At 39.4% G+C, this 13,442-nt stretch overlaps 1 protein-coding gene across 1 annotated transcript; it reads left to right on the top strand.

Annotated features, from left to right (window-relative positions):
- The first annotated feature begins 254 nt into the window (after window positions 1-254).
- On the top strand, window positions 255-5,550 carry LOC140887536 (CRS2-associated factor 1, chloroplastic). The gene is made up of 5 exons (XM_073294824.1): window positions 255-1,147; window positions 1,818-1,945; window positions 4,025-4,250; window positions 4,329-4,456; window positions 4,568-5,550. Exons 1-5 carry the CDS (start codon window positions 355-357, stop codon window positions 5,450-5,452), a joined length of 2,160 nt encoding a protein of 719 aa, XP_073150925.1. The 5' UTR covers window positions 255-354; the 3' UTR covers window positions 5,453-5,550.
- Window positions 5,551-13,442: the final 7,892 nt, after the last annotated feature.

The raw sequence follows: 13,442 nt of genomic DNA, 5'->3' as shown, positions 1-13,442 counted from the left end.
AATAATACTATCTCACATTGTAAAGATTTATAATCCCATGAAAAATTTAGGATTAAAAATCATCTAGAAGTAAAGATTTATAATCCCATACAAAATTTAGGATTAAAAACCATCTGAAATCGAAAGATTTATACCAATTTTTAATTTTACAAATAAACATAGAATTAATTGATATTAATTATGTAATTCTTTCGTTAGACAAATAAACAAAGCCTAAACAAATCCATTATGACTTGCAGATTCTAGCCATTCAACCCGGTCCTTTCGAAATATGAGCGAGTATAATGGTATCTGCCTAAAATTTTCATAATTTGTGTGTTTCCAAATGGTTGGTCTGTAGCTCAGCCAAGAGAAATGGCAATGAAATCTGTGACCCAATTTCCACTGTTTTCGCCGCCGCCGCTCCAACCTCAGCCCCACCGGCCGTCCACTGAAATCCGCCTCTCAAGGTGGAACAACGCCAACGCCGAGAAATTCATCCGCCATGAACGCGCCCAGAAGGAACTCGAGGATCAGATACGCTTCCGGAAGCGCTTCGACTCCGCCCTCAGCATCGCGCATAACTACAACCCTGCCCATCCCCAGCCCACTGTCTTCAAGTCTACAGGAACTCCTTCCTCCCCTTCTTCTCCATCTATTCCTGGAAAAGCCTCCAAGTATTCGAAATCCCCTTCCCACCCTGCCTTTGACCCACTCTCGAAACCCCGAAAATTCCCCATTAAAGAAAACAACCCTCAAACTTCCCAGCGACCCAATTTCAGAATTGATGAGAACGGTGTTTCTTATGAAATGCCGGAGGCGCCGTTTTTGTATCAGTACAGCTACACCGAGACGCCCAAGGTGAAGCCAGTGAAGCTGCGGGAACCACTGGTGTCGCCTTTTGGACCAGAGTCGATGGCTAAGCCGTGGCTGGGCCGAAGGCCACTTCCGCCCAGCAAGAAGAAGCTTCCGGAGTTTGATTCGTTTAAGCTGCCGCCGCCCGATAAGAAGGGTGTTAAGCCAGTGCAGTCGCCGGGGCCGTTTCTCCAGGGTTCTGGTCCAAAGTACGTGAGGTCCCGGGAGGAGATAATTGGGGAGCCATTGACGAAGGAGGAAATTGATTTGCTCATTCAAGGGGCTAAGAAATCGGAGCGCCAACTGAATATAGGTATATGCTGACAATATAGCACAATATTTTCGTGTTTGATTTCAGAATTGGAGGTATATTCATGTGAAATTATCCGCCTTAGTTGGAGTTTCATCGTTATTGTAAAATGCCTCAAAGGATTGTTTTTTGGCATGTTTTGGGCTAATTGTGTCATTGTTAGCTGAAGAGATGATAAGTTGTTTAAAAGGATAAGAAATATGCCAAACACTATGTTAAGTGGAACCAATCTTGAAGATTTTTAGGCACTTTCGAGGGGATGCCTATGACTCCGGAAAATAGGGATGTAGAAAGACTAATACTCTCTCAATTTTGTGGCAAATAGCTCTGACCTTTTCTCATGTTTGTTATTGTATTTATAAGACCTCAATTATACACTGCTTGTACAAACCAACAATTACTACTGGTGAAAAGTATTTTTTACTTCGAACATCCTTGGACTTTATTGCTGTGCTTATAATTGATGCAACTATTTTGCATGCTATTGCATGGTTTTCAACTTGAATGAGTATAATTAATAATTTATTATTTTCCTTTTGGTATCTATTTTCAAGGAGTATATTTTATAATGAATTCTTCTATTCTGGTTTCAAGATAATGAATCGTGACAAAGTTGATAATTTTAGGACACGGTTTTAGTGTCTAACTTTTACCATCCTGCCATACACTTCAGGAAGAGATGGACTGACACATAACATGTTGGACAATATCCACGCTCACTGGAAGCGTCGACGGGTGTGCAAAATAAAATGCAAGGGAGTATGCACTGTGGATATGAACAATGTGTGCCAACAGTTGGAGGTTGGTTTGTTGAAACTTTTTTGCCGAATGAGATTTCTATGTATTCATTCTCATTTTAAGTGCACATGTAGGGTTCTTTTGGTATAACTCTAATTGTGAGCCATGCAGCTCTTAGAAATAAATTCCGTAGTTATTAGATATCGATTGTTCAAATTTTTCTGACTTACGAATAAAAATGGTCTAACTGAGAATTAGGTCTTGTTTTATAAGCTGCATTAAACTGAAAATAGATCAACCGCAGAAGTTATAAAGGCATATATTTTGATGCCCACGAACACAGAAACAACTATGATAACATATTTTGGTGGGCTTCTGCATGAATGCACTATTCTTGTTTTACATGAAGGTTGTAGCCTTGTAAGTCAGCCTCATCCTTGCAACTTCTGAGAGAAAAGGCAGATACAAAATGTAATGTCAGTGACTGATTACTCAAACTATGTGATTCCTTTCTTACTATGATTATTAGTAGCCTATTTGCCAGAAATTAATTTTAAACATTAGATATTAAAGTAATTGGTTTCTTTCATGTAGTTTGCTCAGTTTTCTTATTTGATTCCATAAACTGCTATAATCTGTACAACATACAACATTGACCCTTGTGAATTCTCGACTTGATATAATTTATAGAGGTTCCGAGTTTTCAAGATGCCACAGTCAAAATTATCCTTTTCATTATTGGCCGAAGAATTGTAAAACATCTATTTCAACATTCTGGATGCACTAGGCGTAATCTATCCATTTATTTGTATTTCTGTTTTCGCTTAATTCAAGTACATCAATTTCTTTTGGTTTATTTGTTCAGTCCATATGGTATCTATTATCAGAAACCAATCTACGCCAGTTTTTTTTATTCTCTTCCTTTGTCATTTGGTTACCCCTTTTCCAGTGATGATGATATAGATGTCGGATGTCCATTCCAATGGATTTCTCCATGCCTTGCTTATGATGCCACTAGGCCTTAATCTTATTTCAATTTTGGGTGTGTTCTCTGCCACAATGCCAGTCTTTAATCACCAGATGCTTGAATATTCCTTGTACAGAAGATACAAGTGTACTGTACTTATGAGCGAGATACGATTCCTTTTTTGCCAATACGTCATTTGATGTCTTGTTTAGAATGACATGATGAAAGAAGCTACAAGTGCTAGTTGGCAAATTCAGCAGCCGTTGTGTCGCTCCATTAAGCATATTGAGCATGTTGTAACTGTCAAGAATGGTGTGTAATTTACAAGTTCTTAAATTTTGAAGAAATTCTATAGTTTTTGATCTAATTTATGGGCTTTGTGTTTCCGAGTTTTGTTTGAACTTTGTAACACTATGTGTCTTGTCTCGGGGAATAAAACTTGTTTAGGTGTTATTCCGGACTCGTTGAAATTGGAGGCTTTCTTTTCAATTTGCTATTACCTTCTGGTAGTCGTATGGGTGACCCTATTTTGTTTCAAAGAAAAAGAATTATGAAGAGCCGATGTTTTCTGCGTGAAATTTATGCTAGGAATTTTGGGGATGTGCAAGTTTTGCATAGAATCACAAAATGCAGGCATACAGATTATGGGCATATCCTAATCTGTTGACCCTGAAATGTACTCGCTTTTGCCATTATATTTGTGTTTAGATACAATGTGATAATATTTGAAAGTGTTAGAATTGTCTGCACTTTTTCTGTTTTTTTTAATGTACCTTTTCTATCATCTTTGGCTATATTCGATTAATTAAATTGGACACTTGGCACTGAATGTTGATTTGCCAGTTTTCCTACTCATGCAGAATCTAGTTGAGATACTCTTTGGGACAACAAATTTTGATGCCTTAAAAAAAGTTCTTCATATGCCATCGATTATAAAGACTTCTCGCACGACCCATATGGTGTTTTCTAATTTTATCTCTGATTTACTTTGCCAGGCAAAAGCTTTCGAGCCAGTATCAGCAAAAGAAGTACAAGTTAAATAGGAATTATGAAAGAAATGAAATAAAATCAGTCTAGAGAATACTTAACTTATATGTCATGCAATTTTCACTTTTGTACTCGATTTGTCCACGACTCAATATTTTGAGTTGCATTCTCCTTTAATCTTCCAACAGGAAAAAACTGGAGGAAAGATTATATACAACAGAGGTGGTGTGATCTACCTTTTTCGTGGAAGAAACTACAATTATAAATCTCGTCCTCGATTTCCTCTGATGTTGTGGAAACCTGTTGCCCCAGTGTACCCTAGATTGATTCAACGTGTTCCTGAAGGTCTGACTTTAGAAGAAGCTAATGATATGCGGAAAAGAGGGCGTGATCTAGCACCAATATGCAAGCTTGGTAATTTTCTATTTACACTGCGATTATTGACCAAATTTGCAATGAAGATGGCTTTATAATCTCATCTGTCTTTTGCAGCAAAAAATGGTGTTTATTCGGACCTTGTCAAAAGTATCCGTGAAGCATTTGAAGCCTGTGAACTCGTCCGAATCAATTGCCAAGGATTGAACCCAAGTGACTACCGAAAAGTAGGGGCCAAGCTCAAGGTAAGGTAACTTGTTCAACTACAGGACATCAATAATTGAATATTTTTCCGTGTTTTAATAAGAGTAAGAATTAGGTGATAAGACCTGTTTTAATTATAATTTCAACATCAGGATCTTGTCCCATGTGTGTTAATCTCCTTTGAACACGAACACATTCTCGTATGGAGAGGCAAAGAATGGATATCATCCCTAACGGAACCCCTAAATAGTCCAAAGGGATCAAAGAAATTTCCAGCCGATGATGCTGCTTTAGGATCATCATCATCATTAAGTGTTTTGAGTGCATTAATGATGGAGGCAAACGTCGACAATCTCGATATAAGCTCATTTCCTACTTATAGTAAGGAGGAATCAACTGATTTTGGAAACGAGAGTGCCTCTGAAGTCTCGCATATAGCTTCTCCACCAGTTTCAACTCATGAGGACATTGAAGATTTGGAAGAATCTTCCTGCATCAGTAGAGACATATTATTTGGTGGTTTAGCGGAGTCAAGAATGAAACCAGAGGATACTAATTATGGTGGAACAACATTGGATTTCTCATCTGCTGTTCCCCAACCAAATGATCTGTTGAATGACACAACAAAGACCAATGATCTGGTTATATCATGCATGCCTTGGACTGAAGGAGTTTTACTACTCAGAGATCAAGCTGTTGAAAATGGGATGGCAATTATCTTGGATGATCAAAGCTTAGATTCTGACATTGTTTTTCAAAAGTCTGTTGATTATGGGAAGAATGCTCCAACAGGGCCTGTTTTTAGACGACGACGGCCTAAGAAAATACCAGTTGAGAACGACGAGGAAAAAGGCGGTGATAATTCAGAGCCTAGAGAGACTCCAGGAGTTTTAGTGACAGAAGTTACGTTATCTGGCAGGAAAAATGAAAGAAAGAGCTGGAGAAATGAAAATACGAATGATCTTAAATCGGACTATTCCAATGTAGTTCCTCGGGGAACCTTGCGGGTTGATGAACTTGCAAAATTACTAGCTTGATAGGAACTGACTTCTTCCATGGGATCAGTTAAGTAACGTTTATAGCATTTTTGGATCGATATAATATGGGCAATGCTTTATTGTTAGTATTGCTATATGATTAGTTGCATGATAAATGTTTGATAAGAGCATATCTCCTTAGACGGATTTATATTTATGAGATGGATCAATTCGATTTATATCTAGATTGAAAAATAATACCTTTTGACATAAAAAAAATATGACTCGAATTGGGTATGAGATTCGTTTCATAAAATTGATCGGTAAAAACTTATAATAAGTTTTTGTGGTTTGATAAGGAGTGGGATAGATTGTTTTTGTGGTTTGATAAGGGGTGGGATAAATTTATATTGAAACTCGAATGAAAACTCTTAAAGCTGTCATGATAGTACGTATCTTAGTTCCATGAGTTATTTTAAGGGTAAATGATTTAAAAATCCCTATCAGCCCTTCAAACTTTATTTTAATTTCATAACCATAATTTTCTTTATTTTAACTCCTTAGTGGTCCCCATTTTTGAATTAAATATTATTTAGTAACTAATCTTTTGTACGTGGCATTGTTAACCTATCGAACCAGTCCCGATCATGCAAAACTATCAGTTACACAAGGTTTTCAGCCGATATACTCCGAATTAGGGTCCAACATGCTTCCGTAAGGTAAATTAAATTCAAATACCTCTTTGACCAAAATGTCGTCGGGTCATACCTGCCGAGTTTTACGAAGTGCTCATCACACTCCAACCACGCAGTCACAACAGATGGTTTCTGCACAAGCTCCTTCAACGACATCCAGCACAGCCTTAATTCGTTTTCTACCTTAAGGCGTATGATATATAAATTTAATTATAAAATATGAGCATGAAAGAACAAGAGGCTTTAAACAAATTATTCAGACATAATATTATTACATAAATCAACTCCTTTGAAGAGGAAAAGACAACTTGTTTAGCTACTTATAGTAGCTTTGTTCTTGAAATACATGAAAGAAAACTTAATACAATAGAAAGAGAAATATTACAATAATTTATTTGTAAGAAAACTGAAGGGAATGATCGATATTTTCAGCTTCCTTGAACGCTTGTATTTATAGCTGAGGTTCCACTCGTTTCACCGAGAAACTTCAGGAAATCTTACAGATGTCTTGTGTTTCTTTATGCCATTATTGATGACATTTTTTACTAGTAGAGGAGGCAGCTGTCTTGTATTCTTTATGCCATTATTGATGACATCTTTTACTAGTGGAGGAATCACATGCCTGCCACTTTCTTTTGACTTTATTCTCCTCACATGTTTGCTTTATTGTTGTCGGGGCATCTTTTGCTTTTGAAGTAGGCCCCTGTGAAAACGCATCTTCAGTGGTCCTTGTCCACCTTTGCTTGTCTCGGAAAAATCCTTTCGATCCGTTCGGGGTCTAAGGTTTTTCCAAATTCTGGCTCCTTCTGATTTGGGCATTCTGAGCAGATATTCTCTGACTATCATCCAATATGAGTCATGTTACAAAATTTTCGGCGAGTTTCTTTACTCCCCGACAGCTTGTTGTTCCACAAAAGATTTCTCTTCTTTTCAAAGAGTTCTTCCGCCAAGGCTGTAGTTTTTTCTGTCATTGTGTTTAACAGGAACGATCCATTCACTGAATTCTGATAAAATTTAAATGGAAATTTGACTTTGTCCATCTCAGTAAGACAGACCCAAATACCCCATGCTCTTCTGGTTGAGATCTCATTTTCCCCGAAAGTGGACACTAAGGGTATTTCTTCAGTTTTAGGATCCTTGATAAATTTGTGACAATTTATATCAGGTCTCCTTAGCTTGATGAAATGAAAGGGTTCGTGTGATCATTTCACTGTTGGTTCCGGAGCTGCACTGAAAAAGTATAACTCAAGCACATCTCCTCTGGACAAGTGGTCGTTATTTGCCCATGTTTCTTGGACTGCTTCCTGAATCCATTTTGGTAACTGTGATATCTCCGGAAAGCTTGGTGACATTGTATAAACTGAGGCCAAGGCTCCAAATTCATACCAGAGCTTTACATCCTTAGGATTGACATTGTTTTTTAGCCAAACCCTTGGATATATCCCTGCCACATCAACCCTACAAATGTTAGTGTAACACCCGACATTTTTTAAATACGTAAATCCGCATGCATAATTAGGATATTTAATTATTTAAATTTTAGATTTATGAGTTAAATAATTATGTGAATTATTTGTGCATGATTTAATTTATTTTTAAGCATTTAACCCATAATTAGTGATTTTTATGATTTTTAGTATTTTAATTAATTGTTTTGATCGCGTAGACGGGAACGTGGACGGACGAGATACCAAAATATTTTTAGCCAAAAATATTTTATGAGTTTTATGAGCCTCAAAATAATATTTTAAGGTATTTTGTCAAGAAAATTATAGTATTTAATTATATATTTATTTAGGAGTTTATTTTTAGCCAAAATAAGTCATTTTAATGACTTTTATTAATGTTTAAAAATCCCTTAAATTTATATTTCGGAATTTATCTTTTATATCAGATTATTTTGTATTTTTAAAAGTTTAAAATCTTATATTTATGTTATATTATCTACCTAATTATTTTATGTTAGTTATTATCCTAGATTATTCCTAATTATCAAAATTTAAAACAAAAACTTATCCTACTCTAACTCCATCAGCCGACACCTTCTCCTTCCACCCCATTCTCACGTTTTCAGCAGAAACCTTCAAGCCTCCATAGCCAACTTTCGATCGTTTTGTCAAGTTTTCGTCCAATCGTCGTCTCGAAAATGTCCTACGCACTTAGCTCTTTATTTGCATCGGTGAAAGGCATGTTTTCTTCCACTTTTTAAGACCATATCAGTGGGTATACGTGTGAGTGTGTATGCATCAGATTATGTACTGTCCTGTTCGATTTTTGTAAGAAACTTTGGATTTTGAATGAACTATTCACGTTTTTCTGCATGTGTTGGCTTGTTCATGATGCATACTCATGTTTTTAAGGAAGGGGCCGATCCAGGGCTGCTGGCCACGTCTAGGGTGATGTCTTAGGGTCCCTAGGATTGAATGGCTTGCCTGGTTCGAGCCATGCATGGCCAGGAGAGGAGCTGGTTCAGAACAGGTCCTAGGGTGCGCAGGTTGAGCGATGTTGGGAGATTGGGTCGTTCTCGGTCCATAAGGCGTGTTTTAGACTGATTCCAGTTGGGTTAGAACCACAAGACATAGGGGAAGGTAATCCAAGTTGTGCTCCGGCCAGTGGTGGCCGGAGCTGGGCGGCCGAACGGTCGGAAGTCCGGCATCGCGCGCAGGACGCGAGCAGATTAAGGGATAGATGGTTTTGCTTCGTTCTCCTTCGTTAGGGATCGGTTTGGGCTGGTTTTTAGCTTGTTGGAAACGTCTTGAAGAGGGCTAGGGGTAGGTGGTGGTTCTCCGGCCAGGGGACGGCCGGAGCACGGCGGCAGCAGCCCCGGAAAGCTACTGCTCGCGGCCGAGGAGAAGGATAAGAGAGGGGTTCGGGTTCTAGGGTTTTTAGCTGGTCCGGGTCGGGCTGTGGGTTCCGGGTCGGGTCAGTGGGTCATGGGTTATGTTAGTTGGGTCCGGATCCGGGTTAAGTGCGTCGGGCTCGGGTATTTTTATTTTTAAGTTTTAAGTTTAATTAAGTATTTAATGGGCCTAATTAAATCCCAAAATTTAATTGGGCTCCATTTAATTATTTTGAGTCAAATTTATTTATTTTGGGCTTAATTAATTTAATTAAGTGAGTCCATTAATTTTTATGGGCCTTGGGGGCCCATGGAAATTATTGGGCCAGTCTTTGGGCTTTCGGGCCCATTGGGCCAGATTAAGTTATTTTGGGCCTAGGATGTTTTAATGGGCTTTAAATTATTTTATTGGGCTTAGAATAATCTTATTGGGCTTAAGTATGTTAATGGGCCAGTCTCAGTGTTAATGGGCCAGATTTAAGTAATTGGGCTTGAGTGTTAGGGCCAGCAGTCCAGTACAATCCATGAGAAAATTGCATGTGTCCTGAATATATATTTAATTATTTTTATGCATTGAAGTTATTTTAATATTTATATGTTAGTAAGAAATTTAAATTAAATATATATGAAGGACACACATTTTTATTTAAGTACATGCATTCATGAAATAATTTTTATGCATAATTAAATGTTTAAGGTTGAGCAATAATAAAATATTTTATGTTGGAAGTTGAAGTAGTGTGACAATTTAAGGGGGATTCGTCCCCATATGTGACCTATTGAAGGGCAGTTTACTGCCAATTTAAGAGGTGATTCGTCACCGCCACGTACGTTGGTTTCCACGCTGATCAGTATTTAATGTATGATTTAAGGTTACACTACGGATACAACCATGCGATGTTAGAAAATTAATTGCTCAACAATGTTATGTATTATGTTATTTAAGTTTATTTAAGTTAAGTTATGTTATGAAATTTTCAAGCATGCTCATTCATGTATATGTATGTATTAGTATTTAATTGTTTTAAATTATTTTAAACCCTTGTTATGTTAGCATGTTGGGCCTCTAGGCTCACTACACTGGTATGGTGCAGGTGAGTACATTGAGGGTGATGTTGTACCCACTGGAGGCGAGGATGTATGAGCGGACATGCAGTGACCCCGTGACCGTGATAGATGTCTGAGTCACATGCATGTTTTTGATTATGTCAGCACGTTACACACTTTATATTATTTTTCAGTGGTTGTGAGTTTTGACTATTTTATTGATTATTGTCAGTGCATGCAAATTTTAATCATTTTATTTATGCAGTTTTTTTAACTAAATGTTTGACTCAGATATTTATTTTATTTTAAAGAATGCATTTTTATTTAAGTATTTAATTGTTTATTTATTTATTTATTTATTTTTAAATCTTTTTATTCTGTGCATACATGTATGGGCATATATGTACATATTTTATTTAGTAATTATATAAAAAAAAAATTCCGCATATTTATTTATTTAATAATTATAGAGTTAGGGTCGTTTTAGTTGGTATCAGAGCACGGTCCTTGGAGGGGTCATTATTGCTATGCGAGCTCAGAAATCCACGCTACCGGTCTGTAAGTTTTAAGTGTTTATAGTATGATTTATTTTTTTAAGGATTTAAGTTAGCATTAATTTTAAACCACTTAGTTATGCATGACGATTTACGTAAAGAAACATGTGGTGAATTACATTACCCAGTTCGAGAGAGGGTGTCGCTTCGTGCCTCTTTTGCTGAGTGCACCAGACAAGTTGAGACAGTTTGTGGATTGCGGGCTGACATCAAGCATGACGTTCGCATGTTGGATGTCACTACTTACGAGGCGGCACTTAGCAGAGCATTGCGTTCTGAGGAAGGGAGACGAGAGATGCAGAGGTAACAGCAAGGCAAGAGGCAGTTACAGCCAGGAGCTTATCGACCATCTTCGCAGCCTTCTGCGAAGAAGCAGTTTACTGGGCCATCTAAGGGCCCGAATCAGCAGGGACAACAGCAGAGGCCTTAGGGGCGCCATCCGCAGCAGCAGCAGAGGGGCGGGGCCCCTAAGACAGGAGTAGTTCCCTTGTGCCCATAGTGTCAGAGGCCTCACTCAGGTCAGTGTTTGATCGGTTCCAACGTTTGCTACCACTGCAAGGAGCTAGGGAATGGGGCATACAACTGCTCAAGGAAGAAGAACACCACTGGGCGGGTGTTTGTTATGCAGGCTGAGGAGGCAGACCTAGATACCTCCTTAATCATCGGGAGAATTCTAGTAGGAGGAAACTCCACATTTGCGTTGCTAGATTCAGGGGCTACACATTCTTTTATCTCCCTAGAGTTTATCAGACGGATAGGCATCACACCTGAGATTGCCAACAGTGGTTATGATGTCACTATGCCATCAGGACAGATTATTACTACCTCTAGTGTCATTCGAGAACTGGAGTTGGAGCTTCAGGGGCACTCCATTCGCGCAGATGTGGTGGTTTTGCCGTTGAGTGGATTTGATTTGATATTGGGTATGGACTGGTTGACAGTCAATGGAGCTTCGATTGATTTTCGTCGGAGGTCAGTGTCAGTGAAACCGTCAGAAGGCGACCCGTTTACTTTCTATGCATCTCAGAGCAGTAGTACTCCTCAGGTGATATCTCTTATTCAGGCGAGAAAGTTGTTGAGACGGAGTTGCCGAGGTTTTCTAGCGAGTATTGGCACGGCCTCAGAACCATCTAGCAGATCATTATCAGATATAGAGGTGGTTCGTGATTTTTCGGACGTCTTTCCGGAGGATGTTGCAGGAATTCCACCAGTGAGAGATGTGGAGTTCAGCATTGAGTTAGTGCCAGACACCGTGCCTATCTCTAAGGCACCGTACAGACTTGCTCCTACCGAAATGAAAGAGTTGAAGGAGCAGATTCAGGAGCTATTAGAGAAAGGCTTTGTTCGTCCTAGCTTTTCTCCATGGGGAGCTCCGGTGTTATTTGTGAAGAAGAAGGATGACAGTATGAGATTGTGCATCGATTACCGAGAAACTCAACAGGGTCACAGTGAAGAACAAGTATCCACTGCCGAGGATAGAGGATTTATTTGACCAGTTGCAGGGAGCTTCAGTGTTCTCCAAGATCGATATGCGATCTGGTTATCATCAGTTGCGTGTTAGAGATACAGATGTGTCCAAGACTGCTTTCAGGACACGATATGGGCATTACGAGTTCTTAGTGATGCCATTTGGGATGACCAATGCTCCAGCGGTTTTCAAGGATCTCATGAACCGAGTCTTTCAGCCGTATCTAGATCAGTTCATCATAGTCTTTATTGATGATATTTTGATCTATTCTAGGAGCATCGAGGAGCATAGACAGCATCTTCTGGCAGCCTTGCAGACTTTGAGGGAGCATCGGTTGTATGCCAAGTTCAGCAAGTGCGAGTTTTGGCTTGAGCAGGTGGCATTTCTTGACCACATTATTTCGAGAGATGGGATTGCAGTTGATCAGTCGAAGGTTGAGACAGTGCAGAATTGGGGTATTCCGAAGAATGCTTCGGAGATTCGCAGTTTCTTGGGTTTGGCAGGGTATTATAGGAAGTTCATCAAGGGTTTTTCCTCTATTGCAGTACCCTTGACTTCCTTAACCAAGAAGAATGCGAAGTTTATCTGGAGTTCAGACTGTCAGAGGAGCTTCGATCAGCTGAAGGAAGCACTCACTACTGCACCAGTGTTAGCGATGACAGTACCACACGAGGAGTTAGTGGTGTACACCGACGCGTCTAAACTAGGTTTAGGCGCAGTGCTTATGCAGTGTGGTAAGGTTATTGCGTATGCGTCGAGGCAGCTGAAGATTCATGAGCAGAATTATCCGACGCATGACTTGGAGTTGGCAGCAGTGGTTTTCGCTTTAAAAATCTGGAGGCACTATCTGTATGGCGAGAAGTGCAAGATTTTCACAGACCATAAGAGTCTCAAGTACTTTTTCACACAGAAGGAGTTGAACATGAGACAGCGCAGATGGTTGGAGTTGGTGAAGGACTATGATTGTGACATTAGCTACCATCCGGGTAAAGCTAATGTAGTGGCCGATGCTTTGAGTCGGAAGTCGTCAGTGGTATCATGTTTGACCGTACAGTTACCACTACAGAGCGAGATTCAGAGATTTGGCTTGGAGTGTTATCCGAGTGGTCGTGCACCGAGCTTGTCAGTGTTGACGGTGCAGCCAGTTCTGCGAGATCGGATTAGAGAGGGACAGTCTACTGATGAGGAGTTGCAGCGATGGAGACAGAGAGATGAGGCTAGAGGTAATCTCTTGTATACAGTGGAGGATGGTATCGTTCAGTACCGTGGTAGGATGTGGGTACCGAACGTCGATCAGTTGAGAGCTGAGATTTTAGCAGAGGCTCACACATCTCCGTACTCCATTCACCCCGGAAGTACGAAGATGTACAAAGATTTGCAGCTATTGTATTGGTGGCCCGGGATGAAGAGTGACATCGGGAGAGTGGTGTCAGAGTGCTTGACTTGC

The sequence above is a fragment of the Henckelia pumila genome, chromosome 3 (assembly GCF_033568475.1).
Source record: "Henckelia pumila isolate YLH828 chromosome 3, ASM3356847v2, whole genome shotgun sequence".
NCBI lineage: Eukaryota > Viridiplantae > Streptophyta > Magnoliopsida > Lamiales > Gesneriaceae > Henckelia > Henckelia pumila.
Note: the sequence above shows the minus strand (reverse complement) of the source record. Positions and strands in the feature narration are given on the sequence as shown.